General features: G+C 36.5%; 4 protein-coding genes across 5 annotated transcripts; 3 read left to right on the forward strand and 1 right to left on the reverse strand.

Annotated features, from left to right (window-relative positions):
* Positions 1 to 942: 942 nt before the first annotated feature.
* Positions 943 to 11,891, forward strand: LOC104907064 (rab GTPase-activating protein 22). Its single transcript, XM_010695926.4, has 11 exons — positions 943 to 1,533; positions 2,081 to 2,176; positions 2,660 to 2,763; positions 4,249 to 4,514; positions 5,597 to 5,719; positions 7,249 to 7,337; positions 7,627 to 7,732; positions 8,106 to 8,203; positions 10,371 to 10,628; positions 10,789 to 10,872; positions 11,585 to 11,891. The coding sequence occupies exons 1-11, from the start codon at positions 1,441 to 1,443 to the stop codon at positions 11,597 to 11,599; spliced, it is 1,332 nt and encodes a 443-aa protein (XP_010694228.1). The 5' UTR covers positions 943 to 1,440; the 3' UTR covers positions 11,600 to 11,891.
* A 1,734-nt stretch (positions 11,892 to 13,625) lies between these two features.
* On the forward strand, positions 13,626 to 16,650 carry LOC104907065 (COBRA-like protein 10). Its single transcript, XM_057393906.1, has 3 exons — positions 13,626 to 14,398; positions 15,141 to 15,760; positions 15,856 to 16,650. The coding sequence occupies exons 1-3, from the start codon at positions 13,735 to 13,737 to the stop codon at positions 16,648 to 16,650; spliced, it is 2,079 nt and encodes a 692-aa protein (XP_057249889.1). The 5' UTR covers positions 13,626 to 13,734.
* A 1,202-nt stretch (positions 16,651 to 17,852) lies between these two features.
* On the reverse strand, positions 17,853 to 22,206 carry LOC104907066 (DDRGK domain-containing protein 1). 2 transcript variants are annotated; one of them, XM_010695928.4, is made up of 9 exons: positions 21,940 to 22,206; positions 21,645 to 21,780; positions 21,468 to 21,570; positions 21,184 to 21,287; positions 20,653 to 20,754; positions 20,409 to 20,567; positions 20,036 to 20,092; positions 19,527 to 19,563; positions 17,853 to 18,429 (listed from the first exon to the last, which is right to left on the reverse strand). In XM_010695928.4, the coding sequence occupies exons 2-9, from the start codon at positions 21,762 to 21,764 to the stop codon at positions 18,227 to 18,229; spliced, it is 885 nt and encodes a 294-aa protein (XP_010694230.1). In that variant the 5' UTR covers positions 21,765 to 21,780; positions 21,940 to 22,206; the 3' UTR covers positions 17,853 to 18,226. The 2 variants fall into 2 exon arrangements, with proteins under 2 accessions (XP_010694230.1, XP_010694232.1); XM_010695930.4 differs by having other exon boundaries at positions 21,933 to 22,206.
* Positions 22,207 to 25,510: 3,304 nt separating this feature from the next.
* LOC104907067 (protein translation factor SUI1 homolog) lies at positions 25,511 to 27,921 on the forward strand. The gene is made up of 4 exons (XM_010695931.3): positions 25,511 to 25,669; positions 26,884 to 26,986; positions 27,231 to 27,490; positions 27,605 to 27,921. Exons 2-4 carry the CDS (start codon positions 26,950 to 26,952, stop codon positions 27,647 to 27,649), a joined length of 342 nt encoding a protein of 113 aa, XP_010694233.1. The 5' UTR covers positions 25,511 to 25,669; positions 26,884 to 26,949; the 3' UTR covers positions 27,650 to 27,921.
* Positions 27,922 to 27,956: the final 35 nt, after the last annotated feature.

Below are 27,956 nucleotides of genomic sequence, written 5' to 3' on the forward strand. Positions count from 1 at the left end.
ACATATATTTGGATTTGGGTTCGATGGTAAGGTCGAGTAATTTTAAGTGGAGTAATCTTAGTGTTTCTAAGTTGTCATGGCCTCATGGGTGAAAAAATGCATCTAGTTCGGTGCATGTATTGTACACACGCCAGACTAGTGCACAACTGCATACAACTATAGCTGGTCATGAGTCGGGTTGGCCGAGTTTGATTCGACACAACATGAGTGGCATACTAATAACGTACGATACGACACAAACATCATTTTCGAAATTCAGTATGAACTCGACACGAGTACAAGGGGTCGGCCCCTTAGCTAATGCATGTAGCTATATTCATGGGTCGAGTTGGCCTAGTTTGATTCGACGCAACACGAGCGCTTGATAGTACAATACTATACAAACATCGTTTTTGAAATTCATATGAACTCTAAATGAGTACAACAGGTTGGACCCTTATTTTCTACCTAAAAGAGAAAAAGAAAAACTCTGATGTAAAGAATGCAACCATGATATGACCCAACAAAATAGGTAGACCTTTCAATGAGTAGCCCTCTTTTAAAACTTTGACACGAGCCCTATACGACACGACTATTTCTTAACTTGTTACGAGGCCCGATATTCAGCTCACCCCGTGCCCAAGCTCTAATACCTCCGACTCCAACTCCGACTCCGACTCCGATCCTAGGCTAGGATAAGATGTTGGGAGAAGGCCAGAACAGAAAGGAAGAGGCATGAACTTTTTCGAGTTTTGACAAGGCAGATTAATATGGCCAGAATCCAAATAGAAAAGAAATGAAAAGCAAAGAAGAAAAATAAAAATAAAAACTTACAAATGCCCGCGAAAATGGCGAGTCAATAAGCGGTCTCAATACTCTGACGCCAGTATTGTTCTCTTTCCTAGTCATTTTCAATGAAAATATATCAATAATTAGTCAAAACCCAAAAAAATAACCATAAATTTGACTGAATTCTCATAATCAATTACTAAAAAACTTGTAATAATAAATATTATATCCATAATAACCATAGATACAGAAGAAAAGTCACAGAGAGAGAAAGAGAGGAGAGAGAACGAGAATCAGTTTAGGACATCCTCCCATTCTTTGAACAATTACACCCTAAAAAGAAACATCCCGGAAATTGTACCATTGAGAATAAATCATTTGCCTAATAAAGGAAAAATATCGTTTTTTCTTAGAAAGAGAGGATTTTTTTTTCTTGTATTTTCTTTAAAAATTTTGTCTTTTCACCCAACTCCTGATCTGGGTTCCCATAATTTTCTCAACCCATTTGTGGGATTTGAGGTTTTTGTGATTCTGATTGTTGGGAATTCCAAGCTCAGGGTGTTGGGTTCAATGCAATTTTTTTAAGCTAGAAAATAAAAGAACTGATTTTTCTGATTTGAGGTGTAAAGAAACAAATTTGGGGTTTTTTGTTTTTTTTGGGTTTGGTTCAAGATGATGTGGAGGGATCCTGGGCAACCTGCAGATTCTTATTATGAAGTTAGACCTGAAATTACAGATGCTCCAAAGACCAAGTTCAGGATCAAGGTTTGTTGATTTGTTACTTCATTTTTTAATTATTAGTAATTCAAAATGCTGTTTATTTGATCTGGCTGTTGTTTTGTTCTCAAATTCTGTGATCCTGCTAATTGAAATGGTTGCAATAGAATTAAAATTGTGTGTAGTTGGTGCAATGTTGAATGCTGTCATTGTTTTGTTAGGTAGATGTGTTGATGAAATTGTTTTGCTGAGTTTTGTGATGATTGAATTAGTAGGGATCTGTTGTGTTGTCAACAGACTATATAATCAGGCAACTGCCTATGCCATGAGTAAAAATTACTGGTCTTTTTGGTCTTTTTAGAATGTGACTCTTATTATGCACTTATCCATGTCTTTGGGCATACTATACTTCATTTGAATGCAATGGCTGTGGTTTTATTCTTTGTATTCAATTCATTAGATTGCATTTGAAGTGAATGATTAGTGTTTGTGGAGTTTATCTTTCTTATGAACTTTGGTGTAGAAAGCATGATTGTTTCGCAGGACTTGTCACTGATTAGTGTAGACGAGTACTAATGTTATTTTTTTTTTTCAGGCTGGTAAAACATTGAGTGTGAGGAAATGGCAATCAGCTTTTTCTCCGGATGGCCAACTCGATATAAGCAAGACGCTTGGTAGGATACATCGTGGGGTAAGTTTAATGAGAAGCTTGTGTTAATTCTATGTATGCTGCTGTTATACCCAGCTCCACACTTTGTCCAATTATTATAGCTCTAAGACTTGTAGTCCTTTCAAGAAATTGATCATACTTTTTACAGTTACAAGGTCATTTGCACAGAAAAGTATTACATTTTACGCCTTCTGTTTGCCATTGTTGCATATCCGCAAATAAAAACTGTTTCTTGTGTTTCATATATATTTGCAACACAATAAGTTATAACTTGTGATCAACCATCCACTCTTCTATATTAAAAAAAGAACTTGTGGTCAACTTCTTAGATTCTGAAATATTTGTTTCTCTGCTGACGACTATATCCTTCTACTAATAGGCATCGAGGAATTCAACATGATGTAAGACTTAGAGCATCTTAAGTTCGGTCTTATCTTATGAAGAATTTCCATGGCAACAATGATGTAACCTAGGGTATCTTATCTGTGTAATTTTGCTTACTAGGGAGTCCATCCATCAATTAGGGGAGAGGTTTGGGAATTCCTGCTTGGATGTTTTGATCCAAGGAGCACATTCGAAGAGCGATCACAGATACGGCAGCGGAGGAGGTAGTTCTTTACCTATGACTTTTATAGTACTTTCTCTAAATTTGAATTATATCTTATTGTCCCTTGAAGAAAGTAGGAACTAGAAAGTTTGTGTTTGTTGCAGGAGAGAAATTAGCGCTCTAAGGAGCTTACAAAATGCTATTTATTACTTCGTATTGCGGTAGCACATAATATGCAGGCTACACTATCTAACTACAACAAAGTATAAGATGTGATCTGCACATGTTGTACAATCAAATATCTAAAATCTAGATTCTGAACCAAGGATTTCTATCCAGTTCTGATACTTTAGATATGATATGAAACTATGTTATGGTGCTTACAGACTTTTACAGCATATTGGTTGGCTTAAGTAAGTCTGAGGTGGGTTTAAGGATGAATTCTCAAGAAGTCAAATTACACAAGTCTTTCTTGCATATACGTATTTTTGTTGCAAGCGATATTCTTAATTTCGTTGGCCATATGGAAGTAGGACCTCACTATATGTTTGGTTCATGCTTCTCTTTTTGTTAATGTTTCTGAGGCGTGTTACTGGAGTCTTATGATGCTGGCTCTTGTCTGACATTCCATCAGCTTCTTTTTTTCTTTAGCATTCTATTTTAGCTGTTTCATAATCAACCATAATCATGTTTCATGATATCAATATATGGCTTATCAGAACGCACTTCAATTACCATAGGTATGTGCCCTGTGGTGGTGTCAACAAATGCCTCAGCCCTACATCTGGAGATTTCCTATGAATCTTCTAGATTTTGGCTATGCTCGTTGAACTTATTGCCTGTATGCTGCTGGAAAAAATTACTGCTGTGCACGTTCTAGAATTCATGCTCCAGCTCCTTTTTGCTGTTGAATTTTATTTTGATTCTTTTTTTAATTTTCCACTTTGAAATTTGTTTGTGTTTCAGTTTCCAACTTGCTATTGATAATCTACAGCCCTGTTTACAAAGGGCTTTGGGTAAAAAATAAGAGAAGGTTGTAGTTTTAGAGGCTTGTGTCAAGCCTATAACAGCTGGTCTTGGTTGATTGGTATGGAGGTTCAAGTTCAATCCTTAAATTTTTCAAGAAGATGAAGGATAGTAACTCTGGGATTGATATGACAAGTTTATCCCAAACTAGCCGAACCTTTTCAAAAGATGACAGTTGGCCAAATTATTTCGACAATCTTAAATTTCTTTCAATGTAATTAATTAGCTAGCTGACAGATGACAGTTGACCTTTTCAATTGTACGAAATATCTTTATACGAAAAGCTAAATACGTTAGTTGGTCGAATAAGTTAACAAGAATGAACTATTAGCTAATTAATAGCTATTTGCTATCTGCCAAATATATACTGTTCTACCACTTTTTCCGGAGGATACATGCTTCAATATGTAGTTTATGTTACATTTTTGTTACAGTATACTTTTATCTTTTTGCAATGTCATGCGGAATATAGTTTTGTGCAATCGCTGCTCAGTTAACATCCGTTTGTGTACATTTGCAGGGTGCAGTATGCTCAGTGGAAAGAGGAGTGCCATCAGATGTTTCCCCTTATTGGCAGTGGTAGATTTATAACAGCCCCCATAATCAATGACCGTGGAGAGGCTATTCTGGATCCATTGGTACTCTTAGAAACAAATCTAGGAGATGATGCTGGCGCTGCGACTGCTGCTGGCGATACCAGTGGCTCAGGAGTGAATAATGCAGCAAAGAATGATGTTCCGATGTCCAAGAAAGAGATTCAATGGAAGCTCACTTTACATCAAATAGGTTGGTGCTGTATAAAATATGCTATTTTATGAGAAATGTTACCAACTTGTTCGTTAAACTGTCATAGTAACTGGAAATCAAGTTTACTGTCAGTTCTAACTTCTACGTGCCAATAGGATCCATGTGAAGATCTGTGAGAGTCTGCAGCTTTGGAATTACGTGGACATGAGAATTTTTGTTTTGACTCTATCATATTCTTGATGTTCAGCATGTTCCTCTGGCTAGAAGGCGAAAACTATCCAAAGGCATTAGTAACCCTATTTTACCAATACATTTCTCCTTTCATTAAATTGCTTTGTTCTTGAATGTTACCCCCACACAATCTCAAGTTTGTGTCATCGTTCTAGAAAAGTAACTTCTTCATGCTTTCTCTATGCTTGATAGCTTGTATGTTCCTTTATGACTAGACACGTAACCCTGAATGTGGAGACCGACAAAAGGCTTTGGAACATCTTGATTGTTCATATGTTCCTCTAGTTCAATTGTTATAACAAAAGCAATATAGCAACGAGAATTAAAGAACAATCGACACACTACTTTAACGTGGTTCACTAACAATGTTTTAGCTACGTCCATATGCAAAGGGGAAAGCAATTTTATTATCTTGAGGGAGAGAGAGTTCAGATTACAGAATAATAGAAGAAGTTAATTAGAAAGAATATATAGTATCCTTGTAATTAACCTAAACACACTGGTATAATATACAGAATAATAGAGGTAGACTGAGCAAGACCCTCATGCTTAGTTAAACCTAGAACCAGATAATTCAAGGCATATTTCAACATCAAGTGATTCTGATTGAAATGTTTTTCCGTCACAATCTTAAAATTGTGTCACCAATTCTATGTTGCAGTGGCCTCCTTTCTTTTTTCTTTTTTTTAAACTGACTCGATAATTTGTTCGCTATCTAAGATGATGAGATGACATGTAGTGCTTCAAATAGATATAAGAATATTGTCATTACTCCCTTAGGTCTGGATCTTTTTGTCTGTTTTATGAATTATTTCCTTGCAAGTAGTTCCGTAAATGAACCTTTACCTTATCTTCGAGTATCATGATTTCTTGTAAAATACTTATGCTAGGTCTCGACGTGAAACGCACTGACAGGGCTCTCATCTTCTATGAGAAGCAAGAAAATCTTGCTAAACTTTGGGATGTATTGTCTGTTTATGCCTGGATAGACGGAGATGTTGGGTACTGCCAAGGTTAGTTATTATCTAACTCCTCTTTGTTTGAGCCTTGCTGAACTGAAGGTTGAACTTTTAAGTTTTATGTTAAGCTTTATCTGTGTTATATTTATATATTACATTCGGTGGCTTGAGTTACAGACTTGCAGTGATATCTGATATACCATTGTCATCAAAAAGTTGGCTGGAACTTGAGCATTATAGAAATTTCTTAGTGTTGTTAGCAAGAAAGTGCTTAAGCGAACTTTGCTCTGCCTACATAATGAGCATTATGTTGGGGATAATGATTCAAGATCCAGAAGTGAGTTGTTTGTTGTTACGTCAATAAAGGTGTCACAACTCACATGCTAAGGTGCTCTGGCATACAAGTTGATGGTTTATGCTTGTTGTGCATTTGTCATATTTTTGACTTCAGGCCTCCAGACCTCTTAAAAGTTACCAATGTTGTCTCAATGTACACCCATATCCAGGAAATTTGTCTAATTTTAGAAAAATTGAGGGTTTGGTCTTTAGGTGTGAGGTCAGTTGGGCATGAGAGCCAATCACATGTATGTTGTACCTGATCTAACAGGATTAGCTCACAAATTATTTCAGGCAGTATGAGGGCTAAGAATGAATGACGGTGCTGAATTGCTGACACCTTTTCTTATTCTGTCCTAGAACATTAAAGTTTTATCATATAACCAATATATTTTCTCCTCCTTTTTGGTTTGGGAAATTCCCACTGGTAACCCTGTACTATGGAACAATTGCAATGGTAAACCGTGTTTCTTTTGAGTTTCAAAAATAACCCTATACTTAATAATATTATACAACTGTGACATTAATGATGGTTTAATCGTTACTTCAACCATTAGTATTATTGGTTTACCTAACCCAGATTAACCAACATTAGCTAATACAAATAAAATGTTCTTCAATACTTCATCATAGTGAAGAAAAATCTAATAATACTAATGGTTGAAATAACGATTAAACCATCATTAATGTCACAGTTGTATAATATTACTAAGTATAGGGTTATTTTTGAAACTCAAAAGAAAAACGGTTTACCATTGCAATTGTTCCATGGTTACCGGTGGGAATTTCCCTTTTGGTTTTGAGGGGTGTGGGTGTTGAAGGGAGGGGATAGCGTACTTTAGTCTATGGTTTTTCCCCTAGAAACGTTTTTAATGGAAAAATGATTTTCCATAAAATTACATTTTTCACTGGAATACACTACTTTGTTTTTCTTTGTCAAAAGAAAAGAAAAGTTAGAGGAGGATAAAATGAGAACGTTGGAAGATGATAAATAAGAGAAAGAGGAAGGTAAGAAATAGGGAGGAAAATGTTTTCTATCCTTGGAAAAATAAATTTCCACTCATCACTAAATAAACAAAGAAAATCCACTCCTCTAAGGAAAATTTTCCTGAGATAAGTAATATAGCTGAAGCCAGGCATACCCTGGGCAATACAAGAAATTAGTGCTTTGAAACAGGGGACAAATAGTGATGTTCCTGAAACCTGGAGAAGATGCACATTCTGATATTTTGTTTATCTAAGTGTAGGAATGAGTGATCTTTGCTCCCCTATGATAATTCTCCTTGACAACGAAGCTGATGCCTTTTGGTGCTTTGAGCGCCTTATGCGGAGACTGGTATGATTCCTTGTTGTTCTGTTTAGTACTTTCAAAAAATTTGTTGCCTAAACACTAAACAGCCAAATATTAATCTTATGCTTACAAAATACAAACAGCAATAGGATACCCTAATGTGGGAATCCTCTCTTTTATTCCCTTTCTCGAGCCACCCACTTACTTAATAAAGCATGTGCCCTTGATAGTTGTGCCCCTTTCTTCATTTCAAGAGGTCATGTCTTTTCAGTTCAAATGTCATGAAATTTTGTGCAGTTGCTTACAAAATGTTTTGTAATTTGAAATTTTAAAGCGAGGAAATTTCAGATCCACTGGCAGATCTGTTGGGGTAGAGGCACAGCTTAGTAACCTAGCAACAATTACTCAAGTTGTTGATCCGAAACTTCATCAGCATCTAGGTACGAGTAATTTTTTTTATTGTTCTGCTCTATAATAAAATCATTTAATCAAAAACATTTGATTTCCACAACATGTATACCTTCCTGTTCTGCAAAAATTATCAACCTTTAGCTCCTTTTCCTCTCTCGTGTAGAGAGTTATCAAGTTACTGAAATAAAGGAGTGTAGAGGAATAGTACATTTCACTGGACAGATCTAGGATCAGTTATTTTTGTTATGAAGATTTAGATTTTACTTAAATCCAGATTGGGATTTTGTATTATCCTTTTCTCATTCTAAATGCATCGGTGAAATGTTTCCCAGTTATGATTTATCAGAGGGAAAAAATTCCTAATTATGATGACATACTAATGGAACTCCCTTTTGATAACAGAGACACTTGGTGGAGGTGACTATCTATTCGCCATTCGAATGCTTATGGTTTTGTTTCGCCGAGAATTTTCTTTTGGTGACTCTCTGTACCTTTGGGAGGTATGCCTGTAACATCTATTTTAATCTTGATTTCTCTATGCTCTGAGATTATTTGGTGGAGTATAAGATATATATATTCTAGAATCCTATCTTACCCACGAATTTTTTTCAAGTGAAAGCTGTTATATCATGTTTCGTTTTCTTCCTGCGTTTTCCACTATGATTGGCACTTTCTCTCAACTTGCTCACACAAACATGCTACTAGATAAAATCGTTTCTTGTATCACTCAATGATTTAAACTTTACAGAACTTTCAGTTTTGAAAAGCTCTAATTGTGTCAAGTCTTTTTCCTTCTCTTTCCTGCAGCTGAGCAATAATTCTGTGACCACTGCAGTCAATAAGAATTTTGAGTCTTTTCATAAATAAATTACTTAACTAGCAAAGCTAGTTGGCATATGGAACAAATTTTACAAAATCCCATATAAGGCGCCTTAGAATAGTTTATGGTAAGTTGGAGGTAACTTTTTGTCCTAAAGAGGTCACTTATAGTAGAAGTGATCCCTTTAAGGCAAAAGGTGACTGTGTATAGAAGTGACCCCTTCAGCTTAAAAAGTGGCCCATTTATCATAGAAAAAGGGACCCCTTTAGGATTAAATTTGAGGTGGTCAACTATAAGGAAGCTCAAGATCCCATCACAACTTCCTCTTGGTAAGTCGAGAGTCGACTAGTTTGTTTTATATAATTGGCTAGTTTTCCCAATTGTAGAGGAGAGTACAATTCAAATTCTACATTTGGAAGGCGAATCAAATTCCTTATTTTCAGAGCAGAGAAAATTAAAGAACAAGCAGAACAGAAGCATGACCTTAATTACACAGCAAATGATGATATTATGGTTGGGGAGTTATATGCATTGTTCATGATGTGTTTTTTCTTGGAGAATAGGCAATGACCCACCCTCTTGAAAGGCAGCTACTTATTGTACAGCACAGTTGGTCAAAGAATAAGGAAAGTTGAAGATCCAAGGAACTTCACCAACCAAATGCAGATAGTTTGTTCACTCTGATGGAATCTTACGCTGACTTAACATGAATCAAACAATGCCTTAGACTCCTCCTAACTGCACCTAAACAACCATTGGACTTCTGTGCATGAGATTGTGTACCAAACTGCTAAGTGCATGTCGAGGCCAGAATTTTTCGATATGTATTGTCAAAGTTCAAGTAAACTTAGGAAACACGCAGATGTCTTCTTTTTCAAGAGTGTATAAGACAGGATAACTCATATGCAACCGAAGGACCTAGTTGTTCTTAATATAAGGGGTCTTGCGGGAAAAAAGAGCAATGTTTGATGCAGATACCTAAAGTTCTAGAAAAATTCCAGTCCTGTTTGTACAACTGAGCTCCCTAGTTTTTTGGCATTTCTGTGGTTGCTTGCTTAACTTGTTTCTTGTACTAAGAGAGTGTGGTTTGGCGAAAGGCATTGAAACAAAGGAAGGATCGGCACATATTTCTCCATTTTTCTTAGTCCTTACCTTCCTCTTTCTCTCCTCCAATCGATTCTCTACCTTCCGTTTTCATTCTCCTTTTCTCTCCGACTTTTCATGCAACAAACCATACAAAGGAAACTTAATCTATAATTGTGTTTGCCCATGGAAAATCATTTTCTTTTTAAAAATGTTATCCATCAAACAAAACAGAGTCTAAATAGGAAGATACAAATTATTGAAGATGGATACAAATATTGGAGTGGGTTCATGGACGTCTGTGTATTTGTATCTTCCTATTGTTAGTTAACCATGGATTATTTTTATTTCAGGTATTTTTTGTTGTGGTGGTTTCTTATTGAATACTACCTCTGTATTTTTTTAGTTGCACCATTTGCTTTTTCACATTTGCCGAGACGATTCTTTGAACGTTTATATCTCTTATTGGGTGCAAGTAAAAAATATAAAAATTTGATATTTGGAATCCTCGCATTGAGACGAATCTAACAAGACCCCACTTGACTATGTTTTTTCTTATATAATAATGCGAGATAACTTAACAAAGTTGATTGATGAATAGTGCCACCAAACCAAATGGTGCAACTAAAAAAGTACGGAGGTAGTATTATTAATGCTGTTTTTCTCCTTTCCTCTTTATTTTGTTTCATATTGGAACTTTTTGTTACTATAATGGAACGACTCTATTCAGACTCAACTTGTCGGTGTTGAATCTTGCTAAACAGATGATGTGGGCTTTAGAATACGATCCTGAACTTTTTTTGGTGTACGAAGAGCCTGAATCCACCAGCGACTGTGCCGAGGGGTCTAAAGGGAAACCAAAGTCTATTCGGCATTACGGAAAGTATGAAAGAGAAGTTCTGAAAAGTGGAGCAAAGGACGATGCTCCCCTCCCCATTTCTGTGTTCCTTGTAGTCAGTGTACTGAAAGAGAAGAGCCCAAAACTACTTAAAGAAGCTCGTGGTCTGGATGATGTTGTAAAGGTTCGTCTCTGTAAATTTATGAGTACGAAAATTGAGAGATCAAAGATAAAGAACCAAAAAAAAAAATTGTATACACTAACAACTTATAGTTAGCATGAATGTTGTAAAAGGAAGTTCTTTTATCAAACTTAAAAATTTTATTTTGTCCTGCATTTTTCAGATTTTGAACGATATAGCTGGAGATCTAGATGCCAAGAAAGCTTGCGCCAATGCAATGAAGCTACATAAAAAGTATCTAAAACAGGTAGCTTTCTTTGCTTGCGAAGTCCTGGAATTTCACTTTTTTACAATTAGTAAATGAACATAGCAGAAAGGGAATGCAAATGATAAGCTATTGCTCATAGTCTTAACTATACATTTGAATGAGGCACATTGTTAAGACTGGCTTATTGTATAAACTGAACTATAAGCCACATCATGAGGCCATGATTGACTAGATGTGAAAATCTTAGTAAGTAAAGCTCAATCCTGTTTATGTTTAATGTCATCTTGATGTCACTCAAAAATCATCCTATCAATAAGTAAAAATCATTTTTTTGTTAGTCTTTTTCATTTTGAAGCGAAAAGTAAAAAAAATTCTTCAAAATGTGTAGTCATCTTAAGACACACTTAAGATGCACTCATACTTCCATAGTTCCGTGTGTAGTCTGTGTACTTGGCTTTGGGTACACTTCAGCTATTTTCTTGCTCAATTGTTCATGTAAAGAGCTCCAAATAAGTGGAAATTATCGAGGACACCCGGGTTTATATTCAAGGTTCTAATGTGTTTCCAAAACGATTAAGTTGCTAATATTCTTGTAACGTATCTAATATAGTGATTTCATCTAATCAACTGCGTCATTGAGGTCGAATTTCATATTTAGATGTCATTGTTAGACCTGAAAGGCTGAAAATGTGCTGATAAATTTCTTTGTTAATGATCATTTTGTTGATGTAAAGTCTTGTATCATTTTCAGGCAAAGAAGACATAGCAAGAAAAATGTACAATTTTTTGGTCACGGTTGAGAAAGAACCTACCAAATACGGACACATTTTTTTTCAATTTTTTTGGGTGAAAAACAAATAATTGTATCATAGAAATCTCATGGCTGAATTAGGCTACATGTAATCCATAGAGGATTGATGTCTGTTGTGTACATCTTGAGCATTCTTTGTATCATTACAATATTTATGAATATATACTGCCCACTGCTGGTGGATTGTAACTCTGTAAATGCTCTTGCAGAACTACTTTCAACATGAATGGAAATTCTTGCACTCTCTTTTTTGTTGTTTTTTTGACCCCCTGCTGTCCTCCAAACTTAAATTTCCTTTCCCTGGTATAAAAGACCGTCTCTTCAAAAACGGATTCATTGTTTATTTACTAAACACTTGAAATTTCCTGGTTATGAATTATTGAAATGAAGAATTTTAGAACATCCAATAAGAGAAATATGCGTTAAAGTAGACCAAATGAAGAGGAGTTATGTGTGTATGAAGTAAAGATGGCCAATTTGTACTACATAATTACGATGATATGTGAATAATAACATATCAGAAGGGCGTTTTTGTGTAATTTGGAGAAAGTTATAAGCATTTCAGGAATTTTCCAAGAAAATCAGGGGTATCCGGATTATAACTTTTTTCTAATTTTTTATTCTTAAAAATGACAAAATTCTCATTGTCATTGTGATATGCACTAGTCATAAATCACCGTGATTATTTGTTACTTTCTCACATTCAATACTCTTGTCTCCGATTTTCTAATGTGATAACTTCAAATATATAACAATCAGAAATCGCAAAAGCTTCACCAGTTGGTTGTATTGAATTGGCCTTACTTTAGATATCCAACACAGCAAACATCATCTTGATTGTGCATGCTTGGACTTTCGCCTTTATAAACCTTGTTTAGAATGGGAGATTTTGTGAGCACATAAATTTTTTTCTCCCCCATTCCTGTGTAACACCACATGATTGAATTATGCGACGTGGTCATGTCTGAATAAGCAAACCCATTTTGCCGTATTAACAATTTGGAAGAAAAAAAGCGTAAAGTATAAGAGTATGGCTAATGGTTGATCCAATTTATAGATCATGAGAAGAGAGACAATAAAAAATCATTCACGAAATACGAGAGAGAAAAAAAAAAGAGGAGAGATGGAGAATGCTCAGATCGTTAGAACGATCTCAAACTCCCTTGGCAAAGGTGAGTTCATCACCACGTGGCACAAGATAATATATAATGCCATTTTTCAATTTATATAATTCAACCTAGCCTCACTAGGAAAATCGTATTATGAATTAATTAGTGAGGAAAGAGAAAAATATAGGGAAAATGTAGTATGAATTAATCAATGAGGAAAGAGAAAATTATTAAATACTCCTATATTAAAATTACACATTGTTCCATTATTTTGTATAAATATAATCACATTCGAAGATCACTACTAAATACTTAATATAAGTAGTTAAGTATAAAAATATACTTTAATATCTAGCGCTAGTTTATTTTCATTTTTGAGAGGGAAAAAATGTGAATTAATAATATAAGTATGAAATTGGACTAGATGAATTAATGTTTAAAACTTTAATACACATCGAACTTGTAAAATTGCGCAAAAGCATAGTTGTTTTTTTTATCAAGACTCCAATGATCATGAAAAGACCAACAAATTTCATGGTCTATGTGATATCCAACAAACTTTCAACTCCTATACATCTCCCCTTATTTCTCCCTACCATGAAATTAGTAAAACCTGATTTTATAAAAGATCCCTCCGTTAAGTTAGTTAAAAACTAGAGGAAGAGAAAAGACTTAACTATATTTTGACATTACAAGAATTCCCAAGTGTCATATCTCTCCTCCTCTCCCTAGAAAAACCAATTTCTCACCTTCACTTTGGGGGGTTTCCTTTGAACTCCCCATTTTCTCACCATTTCCACCTCCCTCAAACCAACCCCCTCAACACACACACACATACACACAACCCCCGTCACCCATTTGTCCTTCGGCGAGGTGTCCGGTCTCCGGTGCACCATCCCCTTGCATGTTTTCAACAACGTACAAAAACTATTAACAACCTCTTACGCGCATCCCCTAGGATAAACAAGAGGTGGTACGGCGATGAAAACGAGCCTTAGAACTTCAACAAGACTACCATGGAGGACATTATTATTGTTAGCCATAACAAGTATATTTGTATTTTCATTAGTTGAGGTATGTTCAGCCCAAGACAAAGATGTTGACGAGTTTGGAGACCCAAAAACTACAGGGTCGGATGCCTTTAATACAGGGTCAGGCACGGGCACAGACGGAGGGGGTGCGCCTCCAAAGATCCCTAAGCAAGCTCAAAATTGTGATGGTATATATCTTTCCTACGACTTCTTAGGGCGCGAGAAGGAGTACCCCCATGTCAAGAACACAACAGCCCAATCGTGGGCATTTAAGGCACAAGTGCAGCTCGTGAACATGGGGAGCACCGAGTTGAAGACATGGAAGGTCTTCATTGGGTTCCATCATAAAGAACTATTGGTGTCCGCTAATGGAGCTGTTTTGGTGGATGGGGATGAATTTCCAGCACAAGTGGGTGTCAATGGTACCACAATCGGAGGCTATCCACAAGCCGATCTCAAGACTGCCATCGACACAGCCGGGGACTTTAACCAGATTTCGGTGAAGGTCGGTCTTAAGGGCACGCAATTTGGGGTCAAGCCTCCAGGAACGCCTATGCCTAAGACCATCAAGCTTCAAAATGATGGTTTCAAGTGCCCTGCTCCCTCTAAACGCAGTAAGTTAATATAGGTCACGTATTATGCTGTCAAAATGCAATGTATGATGCGTGACATATTCTATCTAACACATAAGATGCACAACTTTATTAGTTAACCATCATGAGAATCAAGAACGATATAATACAATAAATTAAAGAACGATAGGATACAAGAAGGCAAAAATTCACGTATATACATCTCATAGACTCATACGAAACAATTGAGAATAATCTGTGCTTCTCAAGGATTTTAAAAATCCCAAGAGGCACCCTCGAGATTATCTTGGTGCATTGTTTTTCGATTTTTGGCTTATATGTTTATTTGCAGTGTATTTTGGTGCATTTTAGATGTTACCTAGATCATATTAATCCAATAGATAAAGAAAATCATCTTTCTCCAACTTGTAGAGTATTTCCTATCTTTCTATATTTACTTGCTATATTTGTTGTTTCGTGGTCTTCCGTACCAAATTTGACTATTACTATATCTAGTTATATATTTATAAAAAGTTGATATCATGTAATATACACATTGCAATGAAAATCTAATACCTCACATTATATTGTCTCTGATACTAGTAAAAAGAAATCGAAAGGCAAATGTAATAAGTTAAAAAAGGTCAAGGTATATTTCTTACCTCATGAACATGAACTTTGATATGGGGTACTCCTGACATCAGTAATTCACAGCTTGTGATATTTTATCACTTTAGGTCTTTACTAACATCTTAATCATGTGTCATATAATGTGTTTCAACAGAAAGCAACATGTATCTATGCTGCCGGAAGGACAAGAAGTTCAAGGTGAACCCCAAGGTGAAGTTCTCAAGAAAGAAAAAGGGTGACCTTAACATAATGTACGACATCTTACAAGCCTACGGTAACAACTACATGGCTCAAGTAACAATGGACAACGATCATCCATTGGGTCGCCTAGACCACTGGAACTTAACTTGGGAGTGGATGAGAGGAGAGTTCATCTCCACGATGCGAGGTGCCTTCACCCACCTCAAGGACCCTGCTCAGTGCATCTACGGACCTGCAGGCCAGTACTACCAGGAAATGGACTTCACGCAAGTGATGAACTGTGAGAAAAAGCCTGTGATGTCTGACTTGCCTTCTGAGAAAAAGGAAGACGAGAAGGTAGGCAAGTTACCCTATTGTTGTAGGAATGGCACTGTATTGCCCAAGACAATGAATGAGAGTGAATCAAGATCTGTTTTCCAGTTGCAAGTGTTCAAGCTCCCTCCTGACTTGAAACGTACTGCCTTATACCCACCACAAAACTGGAGGCTCACCGGTGTTCTCAACCCTGACTACAAGTGTGGGCCTCCTATGAGGGTCGAACCCTCCGAGTTTCCAGACCCCAGTGGATTGCAGGTACTTCAATAAACATAATTTTCCAACTACTGTAACTAACTGAGTAAATGCTAGACAAGCTCTAAACAGATATGCAACTTACTTGTATGTTGTAGGCCAAGGTTTTGGCAGTAGCAAGCTGGCAAGTGGTATGCAACATTACTCGTCCAAAGGAGAAGCAAAACAGATGTTGTGTGTCGTTTTCAGCCTACTACAACGACTCAGTCGTACCATGCAACACCTGTGCCTGTGGATGCGACAACCTCCCAGAAGGGAGCCGATGCACCCCCAAAGCTCCGGCTATGCTCCTCCCACCTGAGGCTCTACTTGTGCCCTTTGACAACCGGACCATCAAAGCCGTGGCATGGTCAAAGATCAAACACTATCCCCTATGGGACCCAATGCCCTGCCCTGACAACTGTGGGGTGAGCATCAACTGGCATGTTGACGCGGACTACAAAAACGGGTGGACGGCCCGCATGACCCTCTTCAACTGGGGTGACACCGCTTTCCAGGATTGGTTTGTTGGAATTCAGTTAGGCAAGGCATCACAAGGGTACGACAAGGCCTATTCTTTCAACGGAACAATGTTAGAGGACGTTAATGACACCATATTCGTGCAAGGGTTAAAAGGGTTAAATTACCTGATTGCCGAGACAAATGGGTCCAAACCCCGTGATCCACGGGTGCCTGGGAAGCAGCAATCAGTACTTTCCTTCAAAAAGAAGCTAACTTGGCATCTCAATATTCCAGCAGGTGACGGGTTCCCAAAAAAACTGCTCTTCAATGGGGAAGAATGTGCACTACCTAAAATCATTCCGAAAAAGAGTGGTGGCATACGATCAAAGCAGATGAATATTTTAACTACTTTCATCTTCACTTCCATCATCACCTTGTTCTTGGTGAGATGACTGCAAATGGATTCCATTATATTTGATTGATTCGACACAAGTCCATCAAAAATGGGTTTTCTCTGTAACTAATATTATTGTCCACTTCAACCAAGAGAAAGCTAGCATATGCATTATGCAGAGGAGAGATCTATTTTCCAGTAGAATTATGTATGTCAAACGAGTGAAGTGGTAGTGCACTGGTGAATGGTAAATGGTGGTAAATATATGAGGTGAGTGAGAACAGGAATTCTTAAGATTTGTAATTAACTTAATTTGATTTTTATACAAAACAAAAATTACAAAAACAAAAAGAGAAAGAAGAGAACAAATAGCAGCTCGAAATTTTTGTAATAGGGGTAGATATATTATGATACATTTTACCCCCACTCAGTTGCCTGAAGCCTCGAAGGTAAAGGTCAATGTATTTTCCTAAGTAAGTTTCAAACTAGTTTGGTTCATCAAAGAAAGTATAACATCCCATGAAATTTCAATACACAAATTGGATTCAGGTGTTGAATTCATGGGAACCAAGAACTATCTTTTGGTTGTCTATAAGGGAAACGACTTCCCACATGAATTTCTACTTATCTAGGGAGGAGTGAATAACCTACTTCCCCCCCCCCCCCTAGAAATTCATGGGAAGTTCTACTTGCCTCATTTTTTTTGTCAACCAAACAACAAACCAGTCAACACTTTCTAGGAAATGAAACTTTCCGTGATTTCTTTTGCCAACCAAACAAGAGTAAACTTGAAGCAATTCCCACAGCGAAATTACTACATGACGAAGAAGACCCAAGAAGATAGATTAGCATCATCTCCATTTCCTATGACAAAACTCAAAAGAACATATAATAACCCCCCCCCCCCCCCCAACCCCAAAAAAAAAAAAAAAAAAGCTACACAAAGATGTGGCAAACAAATATGAAGGATGGAGCAGTGCTCTAAAAGCATGTTTGGTATGATATTTTAAGTGTTGGAAAAGAAAATAAGAAACCAAATTCGTAGAAGTTGTTTATAACAGTGTGAGGTAATAATTTCCATTTGTTGAGGGTAACTATTTACCCCCAATTATCACCTTCTCAACCCTATGGTAACACATACTTACACTCTGAAGCCCACACTTATTAATAACAAGAATTTCCTTTCCAGAGTGGAACCAAACACCTAATAAAGGCACCAATTGATTCTATTCCAGGAGTACCAAAAATGCAATAGATACATTTACTAAACAGCTGAAGATGTATTAGACTTGCAAAATGACAACATGATAAACACAAACCAAAAGCATTCCCTTGTTAGAATTACTTTTGAATTAGGGGAAGAAGCATATCTAAGTTGGTGTTACATCAAGAAGTTGGGCATAACTATAAAACCAAAAAAAAATTACCCTCTATATTCTCTTTCTTCTGGAGGTGCAATTCTAGTCCAGCTTCATATTCACATCATGTAAATTATATAAGGCCACATACTAAAACTGAGCAAAGACGTCACGTGAAACAAGTTAGTCACCTATTTCCTTGGAAGTTCGCAGCTGCGCTTCTTCTGCTATCATCTAGGTTGAGCGAAATGATTATACCATGAAGAGGTCTGAAAATTAAGCAGCTACTATTTCATCTACACCAATGATCTCCTCATATTGGACTTTGGTCTCCAAATCAATGAACTGGTTGGATTTGCTAGCCAAATGTGAGATGCTAACCCTGCCTTGACGCTTAATATAATCAGCAACAGCTTTCATTTCCTCAAGTGAGATATATATGTATTTTCCTCTGTCATCCATGACTCCAGAAAGCCTTCCTGCAATTTTCAGAGCGAAAAAATAATTTCTAAATATAGAGCTATTATTTGATCTTGCGCAATGCACAGAGTTTTACTTTCAATTTTGCTTTATAGGGTTTAGAGTGTTAGACAATATGAGAATGGCTGTGGTGATTACATAAATGAGGGAATGTAAAAAAAACTGTGCCATTGAAATGATTGTAAAAAGACTCCTAGTTTTTTTTTTTTAGATAGCACTTCTTTCTATAAATTTATTACTAAAAACATCAATTTTTCCATTAGCTTGGTGGTTGAAGACTTCAAGTATGTCATCCTATGAAGTTAAAGGTCTTGGGTTCCAGCACTGATTTAGCCTAGCCAACCTATGCGATTTGGACCCTCTCACTAACACATACTTTCTCACAAAAATTCCTAAAAACATCATTTTTTTCCTTGACTTGGTGGTTGATGTATATCACAAGAAGTTGAAGATCTTGGATTCGAGCACCGATTTACCCCACTCAACCTATGTGATGGGGGGTCACTAACACTCTCTTCACACACGCTATATCTCTCTATGCCATGTGATGAGGGAGCCCTACACTAATTCTCTTACACAATCAATTTCTTTATTCTTACTTACACTATTTGCAGAAAGCCTACACTTCCCTACTAAGAAATACTATTAAACTGCATGTCCAAAGAAACCTAATCGAAAGTTTGTCAAGGATGGAGAGAGTTTCTTTTTTTATCTAAAACATAATTCATAACCTCCACCTAGTATTCAAAGGGGTGAACCAACATATACTCGCTAGTAGCCAAAAGCTTTTAAGCATCAGCCGACCATAAAAACTATTAGCTGCAGTACTGCAAATTTATCTCCATAAACAAAACCAAAGCAGTACGGGCAAATACAAAGCATAAATGGGAAGACAGGCGGGATAGTAGGGAATCAACATCCAGACATGATGTACTACAATAAAATTAGCTCAGAAAGAATATGGCAAGTGCACCTATCAAAATTGTATAAAACCAGCTATTCAGCTGCCTTTCAAATATCAAATATGCAATCAATCAAAGCTGGTAGGAAAAACAAATTACACTAAAATGGAAAAAAATAGTACTATAATACATACCCATTTTTTCTAGTGCGGCTATACGATTAATGCACTCCTGTGTAGAGGACAAGTTCACACATTAGCAAGTTGAAAATCAAGTGTACAGAGCTACAAAGGGTCAAAAACTAGATAGCAGATGGATACCCTGTCAAATAGGGCATGCATTTATAAAAGATAAAACTGCCTCACTTGGACTCTTCATTATATCTTATTACCCATGTCTGATCCTCATAAATCCAACATACGGATACTTTACACTTTCTTTTGGACCAAAAGCATGGAATTTTTCATAAAAAGACCAAGTACTTGAGCACGTACTTGTGCCCAACTCAAGTACATGAGTCTGAATAACAGAGAAATCCACTATGGTAACACAAAAAATTCTATGTTCAAACTACACCATTGCCATGTCACAAATTAATATCTACAAAATTCAATTGATATCTCTTACTTTCTTTGTCCCCCACTTTCCCAGTATGCTTAAGAATTAGGAATTTTGAGGTAGTCACAGAAGAAGATTGATATACCTGAGTCCTCAGCCTAAACTCTGCAGCCAGGTCTTCCAAGGGTACACACTTTTGCTTCTGCAACAATGAGCGATACTATAAAATGTACTACGAAGCAATATCATAGATATGGCTGTTAATCATAAATCTACATAACATGCTCTCAGCACGTGTTTTAAATATATACAGTCAAACTATATGGTATCATCTGTACAGCAACATCAAACTATAATCTCAAATGATATGGGTCTCGTGGGCACCAGAAAACAAAAAAAAAAAAAAAAAAAGAGAGAGAGAGAGATATGGATATGATTAGGAAGGTACCATTTAGGACTGGTTTTCAGACACATTAAATTTCGAAATGTAACAAACAAGTCAAATACCATAGTCCTACCTTAATGTATTCCACAAAGTCAGAAAGTAGATCCTGGTTCTCTTGTGCTTCATTTTCTGTGGTGCCTTCAGCATCAATCGAGAATGCCCCTTTCCACTTTTCAAACTCTAGTGCAGCAGCTGCTTCTTCCTTAGCTTGCCGAGCCTTAGCTTCTTCTTCCTAGAAACATAAGAGTCACATCATTCAAAAAGTGACCAATTCAAAAAGAGAGAAAAAAGTCCAAATGGTTAAAAGTGAAGCATACTAGTCGACGCTCTTCCGCTTCATGTTCCTCATCTTTCCTTCTTCGTGCTTCTGCATAACGATCTTGCTTAGCTTGCCTTGAGTCCCGTGTAGCTTGTTCCGCCTCCAAGAAGTAGAGGGTCAGACAATAAAGAAAGTGGAAATGAATGAATCAATAACTTTGACAAATAACTGAAGCATAGCCGGATATCAACAGCTATGAACACATAGTAGTGGAGGAAAAATATCACAACCCTTAAACTTCCTCCCCTCTACTGGTAAGTAACCAACAGTTCTCTGCTATAGCACTTAGAAACTGGTATATATACACCAAATAAGTGTCCTATTTAGTTCTTGCACACAATTTATACCCAAGGATCCAAATATAATGTTATCAAGCTTCAAGCACATATGTTTGAAGATGCTAATTGGTAATATCTTATATAATATTGATTGTTTAGGTAAGAGTTAGATAAAATGATGTGGTCAATCTTTTTACATCATATCACAACACTCATTTACTTATTACGAATACGAGTAAAATTTATTCTACCTGTCTTTGTGCTTCACGCTCTTGTCGTTTCTTATCTCTTTTTCTAGTTCCTCTAGCTTCATAGTCCTCCCCAGCACCATCATCATCACTCTCATCATCTATATCTACATTAACAACAAAGATAAACCATGGCATTAGTCACTAGCCAGCAGAAGAACAAATCGACCTCACATCCATCTAATGATCAAAAACAGACCCTTACGCAAACAAACGAAACATAAAATCAACCAACAAGAACAACAGTTAACAATACAACATAAAACATTGATCTCAAAAAGATATACCTTCAACAGCAGCTGCAGCTGAAGATGTACTAGCCCTCGCCGCAGGCCTCCTGCGCATACGACGAGCACCAGTAGCACGAACCACATTGTCCCTCTGAGCAGCCTGAAGTATTACACCATTAGATAATAACAATAACATAATGTTACAAGATTTTAACATAATAACATAATCACAACCTGAGGCTCTTCATCAGGTGTTTCAACAACTCTAGAATTGTGACGACGTTTCCATAAAAATAATGGAACTAGAGCAAACATAAGCAGCAGTGAAAGTACAGCAACCAATGTATCATCCATCTTCAAATTCTAATTACTGCACAATTAAGAATATTGCAAAATTACTCCAACAACTAAAATTCAACATTGGGCTGTAATTTGCAGATTAATATAGTAGCTAATGCAACACAAATATCTAATGCTAAACTACAAACTTTAGATCTTATCACTTGTGATGTACAGTAGAACCTTCAACCTTTTGGAATGGTCGAAAATTCCTTCAATTTCTTTCCTTTTAAAAGTAATTTGAATGATGCTGGAAATCGAGCTTTGTAGATAGAAAGAAAAAAATTGAATTGAAATCGGTAAAATGTAATCGGTAGGGAGAGATAGGAACTTCCTTGTAATCGTAGCAAATTCTACGAATTGGAATTTGGAGAGTTAGGGATACAAACTTCTTCTATTCTATGTTTCTTTCCTTTCTTTTTTCTTTTTTTTCTATCCCTTGAGGCTTGACAAATTGACCTTGAGCACTAAGGTCTAAGGACTTAATCGACTAAGGTAGACCCCTTTTTTTGGACGATGAGGAACTAAACTCAATTGGGATAGACTCAATTGCGAACTAAATTAAATTGAATTGAATTGAACTGAAATAAAATAAATTGAAACTAAGTCCAAAAGAATATAACAATCTAACTTTTTTTTAGGGGAAAAGAGAGCCAAAATTTTTATTAAGTCTAGTTCCACGAAAGTTTGAAGACTTTGGGAAACAAAGTCATACGAATAGTCTCTGAATTAACATCAGCTTCCCACCTAGCTACAGAATGAGCAACTGTGTTTTCCAACTCTCTTAACATAAACACAATCAAAAGATAAAAAGGATGAACAAAGTGGAAAGATATCATCATAAAAGAGGGAAATAGGGGATGTCCCTTGTCTTCTTTCACGAATACATCGAACCACATTTGATGCATCACGCTCCAACATTACGCGATCAAAACTCGGCCTTTGAGTTACATCAAGACCGAATCTCGTTGCCCCCGCTTCAGCTAGCTCCGGAGCCCATTTGGATGTTATTCTCTTCACGCCCGCAACTTTGATGCATCCATATTCATCGCGAATAATCATACCCAAGCTCACACCATTATCGTGCATTACATGAGCGTCGACATTTAATTTTACAGAAGGACGTTGGAAGGGACTGCCATGATAAGACAACAGTGTGTCTGTGCGAAGAAAATAGACCACGTACCTTATCTTTGTACATCCCATAGTCCATCTTCAGCTTTATTACAAAGCCTATGCCAGTAGCAACGGCATTCAGCCCAGCATCACCTTCAAAAACTCTTCGATTTATGCAGAACCATGCAAGGGCCCCAAAAGTAGCCAACTCTTCTTTGTCTAGCCTGCCAGAAGCATATGATAGGTACAATATAAAAAAAATAGTGCATTATGATCTCCTCTTCACACCCACAAACCGGGCAAGTACTACGCTCACGAATGTGTCGCTTATGGAGTACATCCATCACACCCAAGCTCCCCTTGCACACTTTACAAATTAAGTGACACAAATTGGGGGTCCTGCAATGTTCCACACTATATTCCATAAATATCTTTCTCTTTGTCCAAAAAACAATCCCATGTTCGCACATGCATGACCCATTCACCCTAAGCGAATCGTATAGTTGCCATCACTAGTTGGCCACCAATATTGAGAGTCACATCGCCAAGTCAACGGTAGAGGAATGTCTAAAATAATTTGACGCTCTTCAACATTGAAAGTCTCATTCACCACATCCACCTTCCACCCCCATTTCCAACATCCAACAAGTCGCAAACTCGAAGATCAAGGTTGCTATTTGGAAGAGGAGTCGGGACAAAGTGTGCGCTCTCCCCCGGTAGCCAGGCATCCTCCCACACTTTGATCGATGCACAATTACCTACTCGCCATTTCAAACCCTCTATTAACAAATATTTTGCTTCCCAAATACTCCTCCAACTATAACTTGGATCAAAACCCCTCAAAGCCTCAAGAAATTTCGAATTTTTGAAATAACGAGCTTTCAACACTCCATGAGAACAGCAGAGTATCTCTGCTTAATCTCCAACCTTGATTTGCTAACAAAGCTTGGTTGAAACACTTCAGATCCCAAAATCTCATACCATCCATTGCATATTAAACTATTTGGTGATCCCCAGCGATCCCCAATTTTTTTTCTATATGTTACATTATATTTTAGTTATTTAAGATAACTAGTATCATTTTTTGTGGCTTTTATATATAACTATAAGACATGCAATCGAACTGTGATAATGTGTTATTTAGGGGTATACTTAACCAGTTACTCGATTATATATGTACCGAGATATGCGAGTACCCATTGTGCAAGTAGCTAGAAAAGTGACAGGTGAGTGAAGTCCACTTGTAATATTTGGGGCGCTCGCAAAATTGTCGTAGCTTTTTTTATTAAAAAAACATCAAAGATCTACAAAAGAAGCCACTGGCATGGTTGTCAAGTGTCGAACCATGTTAATTGTTATGTTTTGGGTTACCCGTTACTACCATGAGTATCGACTGTCAATTGTTTGCCAACTCTAATCCACATTCCCCAGAAGGAGCTACTATTAATCTTAATAGCATTAATATTCTTATTGGCGTATTGCATAACAACCAATATTTTCACTAACATATGGATTCATCTAATCCATTTTAAATAATGTTGTTTTATTTGATCTAACCTCTATAAAATGTTGATTCATCTTATTATCTATCCTTTATTTCCCTGCTAAAAGTCACTAGCATAACATCGAAATGCTAATAGTTAGCTCAATATAAATATCTCAATTGCTTATAAGAATAAATTAAAGTAACTATCAAAGGTAAGGATAGCTGGGCCACCAACTTAACTAATCAAACACAACTAGCTTCAATACCAACCTGCTTCTCGCCTCTTTATTTAGAGTTAGGGATTAGGCCCATAAAAACGAAAATTTCATATTTGTTACCCGATTGTTTTTTTTGTTAAGGGTGGACGTGTCAAACAAATTGGTCAACGTGTTGGAGCTTTATGAACACCCTATTGTTATTAAAATTTGGTTTTTAATTCAAAGCAATGTAGTTTGTAGCTCTAAATTATAAAATATTAGGGTATAAAGCTTCTGAAGTTATAAATCATATACTTTTAGTTTTTTTTAAAAAAGTAAAAAAAAATTATTGTCTTTAAATATTTTTTTTCTCATATATACAGATTATTGAGATTATAGATTAGTTGGTTAATGTTGAGTTTAATAAGTTAAAACAACATAATAGGGTATGTCACCCAAATGTGAATATGGAGGTCTAAGCGAAGGAAAATAGGTTGGGGTATGGTGTTGGAATCAGATAAATGGATGAATAATATATTATGATATTTTTTTTATGGATTTGAATCTTTTGATGGATATGAACCAGCCAAATGAAGGAGGAAAGATTAGCAATAATACACTTCACTTCTTCTCCAGCAATGTTGGCAAGAGCGCATGAGCTGGCAAGTACAATAGGTTTGAATATTTGGAATAATGATTTGTAATTGTGAGTTTTTTATTTGTTTAACTATTAGCACTTACTAAAACATTTAAAACATAAATCGTGTATTTTAATATAGTCAATATGATATATTTTACTGTGTTTTAGTTTATTGTAAAACGAAGGAAGTATTAATTTATTTTCCCACAATAAACCAATATGATATAAGCACCCCATGGCCCAACATATGAAAGATCCAATTTACAAAGGCCTTAAGAAACAAGAATATAGAGGCCTTACTTTCTTAGTTTCTATCTCAAACCGACCTAACATAACAACAACCCATTTTTCCATTCCAGTTTTTATCACTTGTAGTTGTCGTCGATTTATATAATCCCCTCATTTTCTCTCTCCTAAACCTTTGCTCAGACTTATCCGATCTAGGGTTCGTAGTTTTTTGTTCCCTCTTTTATCGGATCAGGTATTTCTCTCTCTTCGATCTTCTTTACCTTCTTTAGCTTTTTCTCATTAAGTCCTAAATTTTGCTATTCTCTCTCTTAATATATCTTTATTTCGTTAGCTTTTGATTTTTATTCTGTTTTGAAGGTTCGGTTGTTTTTTTTTTTTTTTTTTTTTGATTGATTTGGTCAAGATTTTCTTGAGTTTTCGTTCTTTTGTTGGATTATGTGTATTTGATTTCCTAGATCTGTTTTTTATTTTGATTCATGTCATTGACTTTTGTGAATTTGACAGATTAGGGTTTTGATGCCGTTTCTTCTATCGTTTAGCTTGTGTGAATTTGAAGATCTTGTTTTTTATGATTTAGATCGAATGAAATTCGTGGTTATTTTGTATTTATTGTCTAATTAAGCGTTAATTACATGGTGTAAGGTGTGTTAAATTGATTTATTTCATAGTTGGTGACCCTGATTAGTTGAGCAATCTTTATGTTTCTACTCTGGGTTCCTATACGTTTTGGTGAATTGGTTGAAATGTATATTTTTAGTGTTGGTTTATATTATATTTGTGTGTGTGTTATTTTGGTGGAGAATGGATTGGGGAAGGGGAGGTTTTGAATTTGCCCGAGGCCGAGCGCTTCCCTCTTTAGTGAGGGGTGGCGTGGTATTCCACGGGAGAGGTTTAAATCGTGGCGCACGTTAGTGTGATGGGCAGACAGTAACATTGTTGGACTCCATGGCTGCTCGACTGTTTTAGTTTTCACAGCATGAGCGAGGAGATCATCCTACATGTGTCTTTTGTTAGCTTTTTTCTTTCAGTTATTTGATTTGGTGCTATGTGGGATGAGTTTAGTCGCTCGTAACCTAGTATCATTGGTGTTATTGAACAAATGGGGTTTGGCCCTTGCGTTATCAAATAGGTCCAGCAATCATATACGAGGAGAGAAGATGAATTGATTATAGCTGGTTTACATTTCCTTGTATGGATCTGTAATGATAGCACTCTGATTGGCCTATGAATAATCTTTTTATTAGGTTGAGTAACTGTTTCTCTAGGAATTATATGAATAGTAGTGTGTCTTAACTTCCGAGGTGTAAGATTGTCTTTCTCTCTGTATGTTATTGTTCTATCATGAGATTGCATATTTGTTGGAAGCTAATTTTTATTTGTTTTTGAAGAGCTGCATTTATGCCTATTTCTCTTGATAATTTTTCTGCTTTTTCCCTTCGAATGCAGGTCTGAGCAATTTGTCGTTGTATCACTTTTCCGGTCCGCAGATCATTATCTACAAGCCTAGTTTTCATGTCGGATATCGACGTCCAGATTCCTGCTGCGTATGGTAAGTTGTTTGTATTTATTTTTTTTCGCGGTTTGACATTGAGTGTTCTGGAATAAGACTTGCATATTAATTTCTTGATGCCTTATTTTTATTTTGTTACTGAAGATTTTCAAAATGCATATTAGGACATACTATTCAACTTGAAGATTGGTTGTATTTTTTTTCTTGGGGCAGGGTGTGAGGGTGGCCTTTTAAGGTTCTATCAATTTGGTTATTTATCATGGTTGTTCATGCTGTTATTCAGATCCTTTTGCTGATGCAAATGCTGAGAACTCTGGTGCTGGATCAAAAGATTATGTGCACATCCGTGTACAACAAAGGAATGGTAGAAAGAGCCTGACAACAGTGCAAGGATTGAAGAAAGAATTTAGCTATAACAAGATTCTAAAGGACCTCAAGAAGGAGTTTTGCTGTAATGGTACTGTGGTTCAGGACCCAGAACTAGGTCAGGTGATTCAACTGCAAGGTGATCAGCGGAAAAATGTGTCAACCTTCCTGGTTCAGGTATAGTCTACAGTTGGGCACATACATATATCTAATTATTTTGCTCATATAATAGAGGGTCTCCTTTTGGTAGATTATCCTGACTTGCTTCTTTTGCTTTGGTTGGTCAAACAGGCTGGCATTGTGAAGAAGGAACACATCAAGATACATGGTTTCTGAGTTACAGCGTCCTACATCTGTACTTGTGCCTGTTCTGTGTCACAGTTCTATGGTAGCAAAGTTGTGGACTCCTTTTTTTAAATAACTCTGGTGTCTAGCATATATGTGTAGTGTTTTATAATAACTCTGGTGGTTAGCAAATATATGTGTGTAGTGCTTTAGTCGCTGTGTGATGCAGAGCAGCACATGGAATGTGAGACGGATATTAATGTCTTTGACAATAATCGTCGATATCATGATATAATGATGAAAGCCTTGCTGTTTTTAGTGTTTGTTTGATGTAAAAAGCTTGTTATATTGTTAAAGT

The sequence above is a fragment of the Beta vulgaris genome, chromosome 4 (assembly GCF_026745355.1).
Source record: "Beta vulgaris subsp. vulgaris cultivar EL10 chromosome 4, EL10.2, whole genome shotgun sequence".
In the NCBI taxonomy this organism is placed as follows: Eukaryota; Viridiplantae; Streptophyta; class Magnoliopsida; order Caryophyllales; family Amaranthaceae; genus Beta; species Beta vulgaris.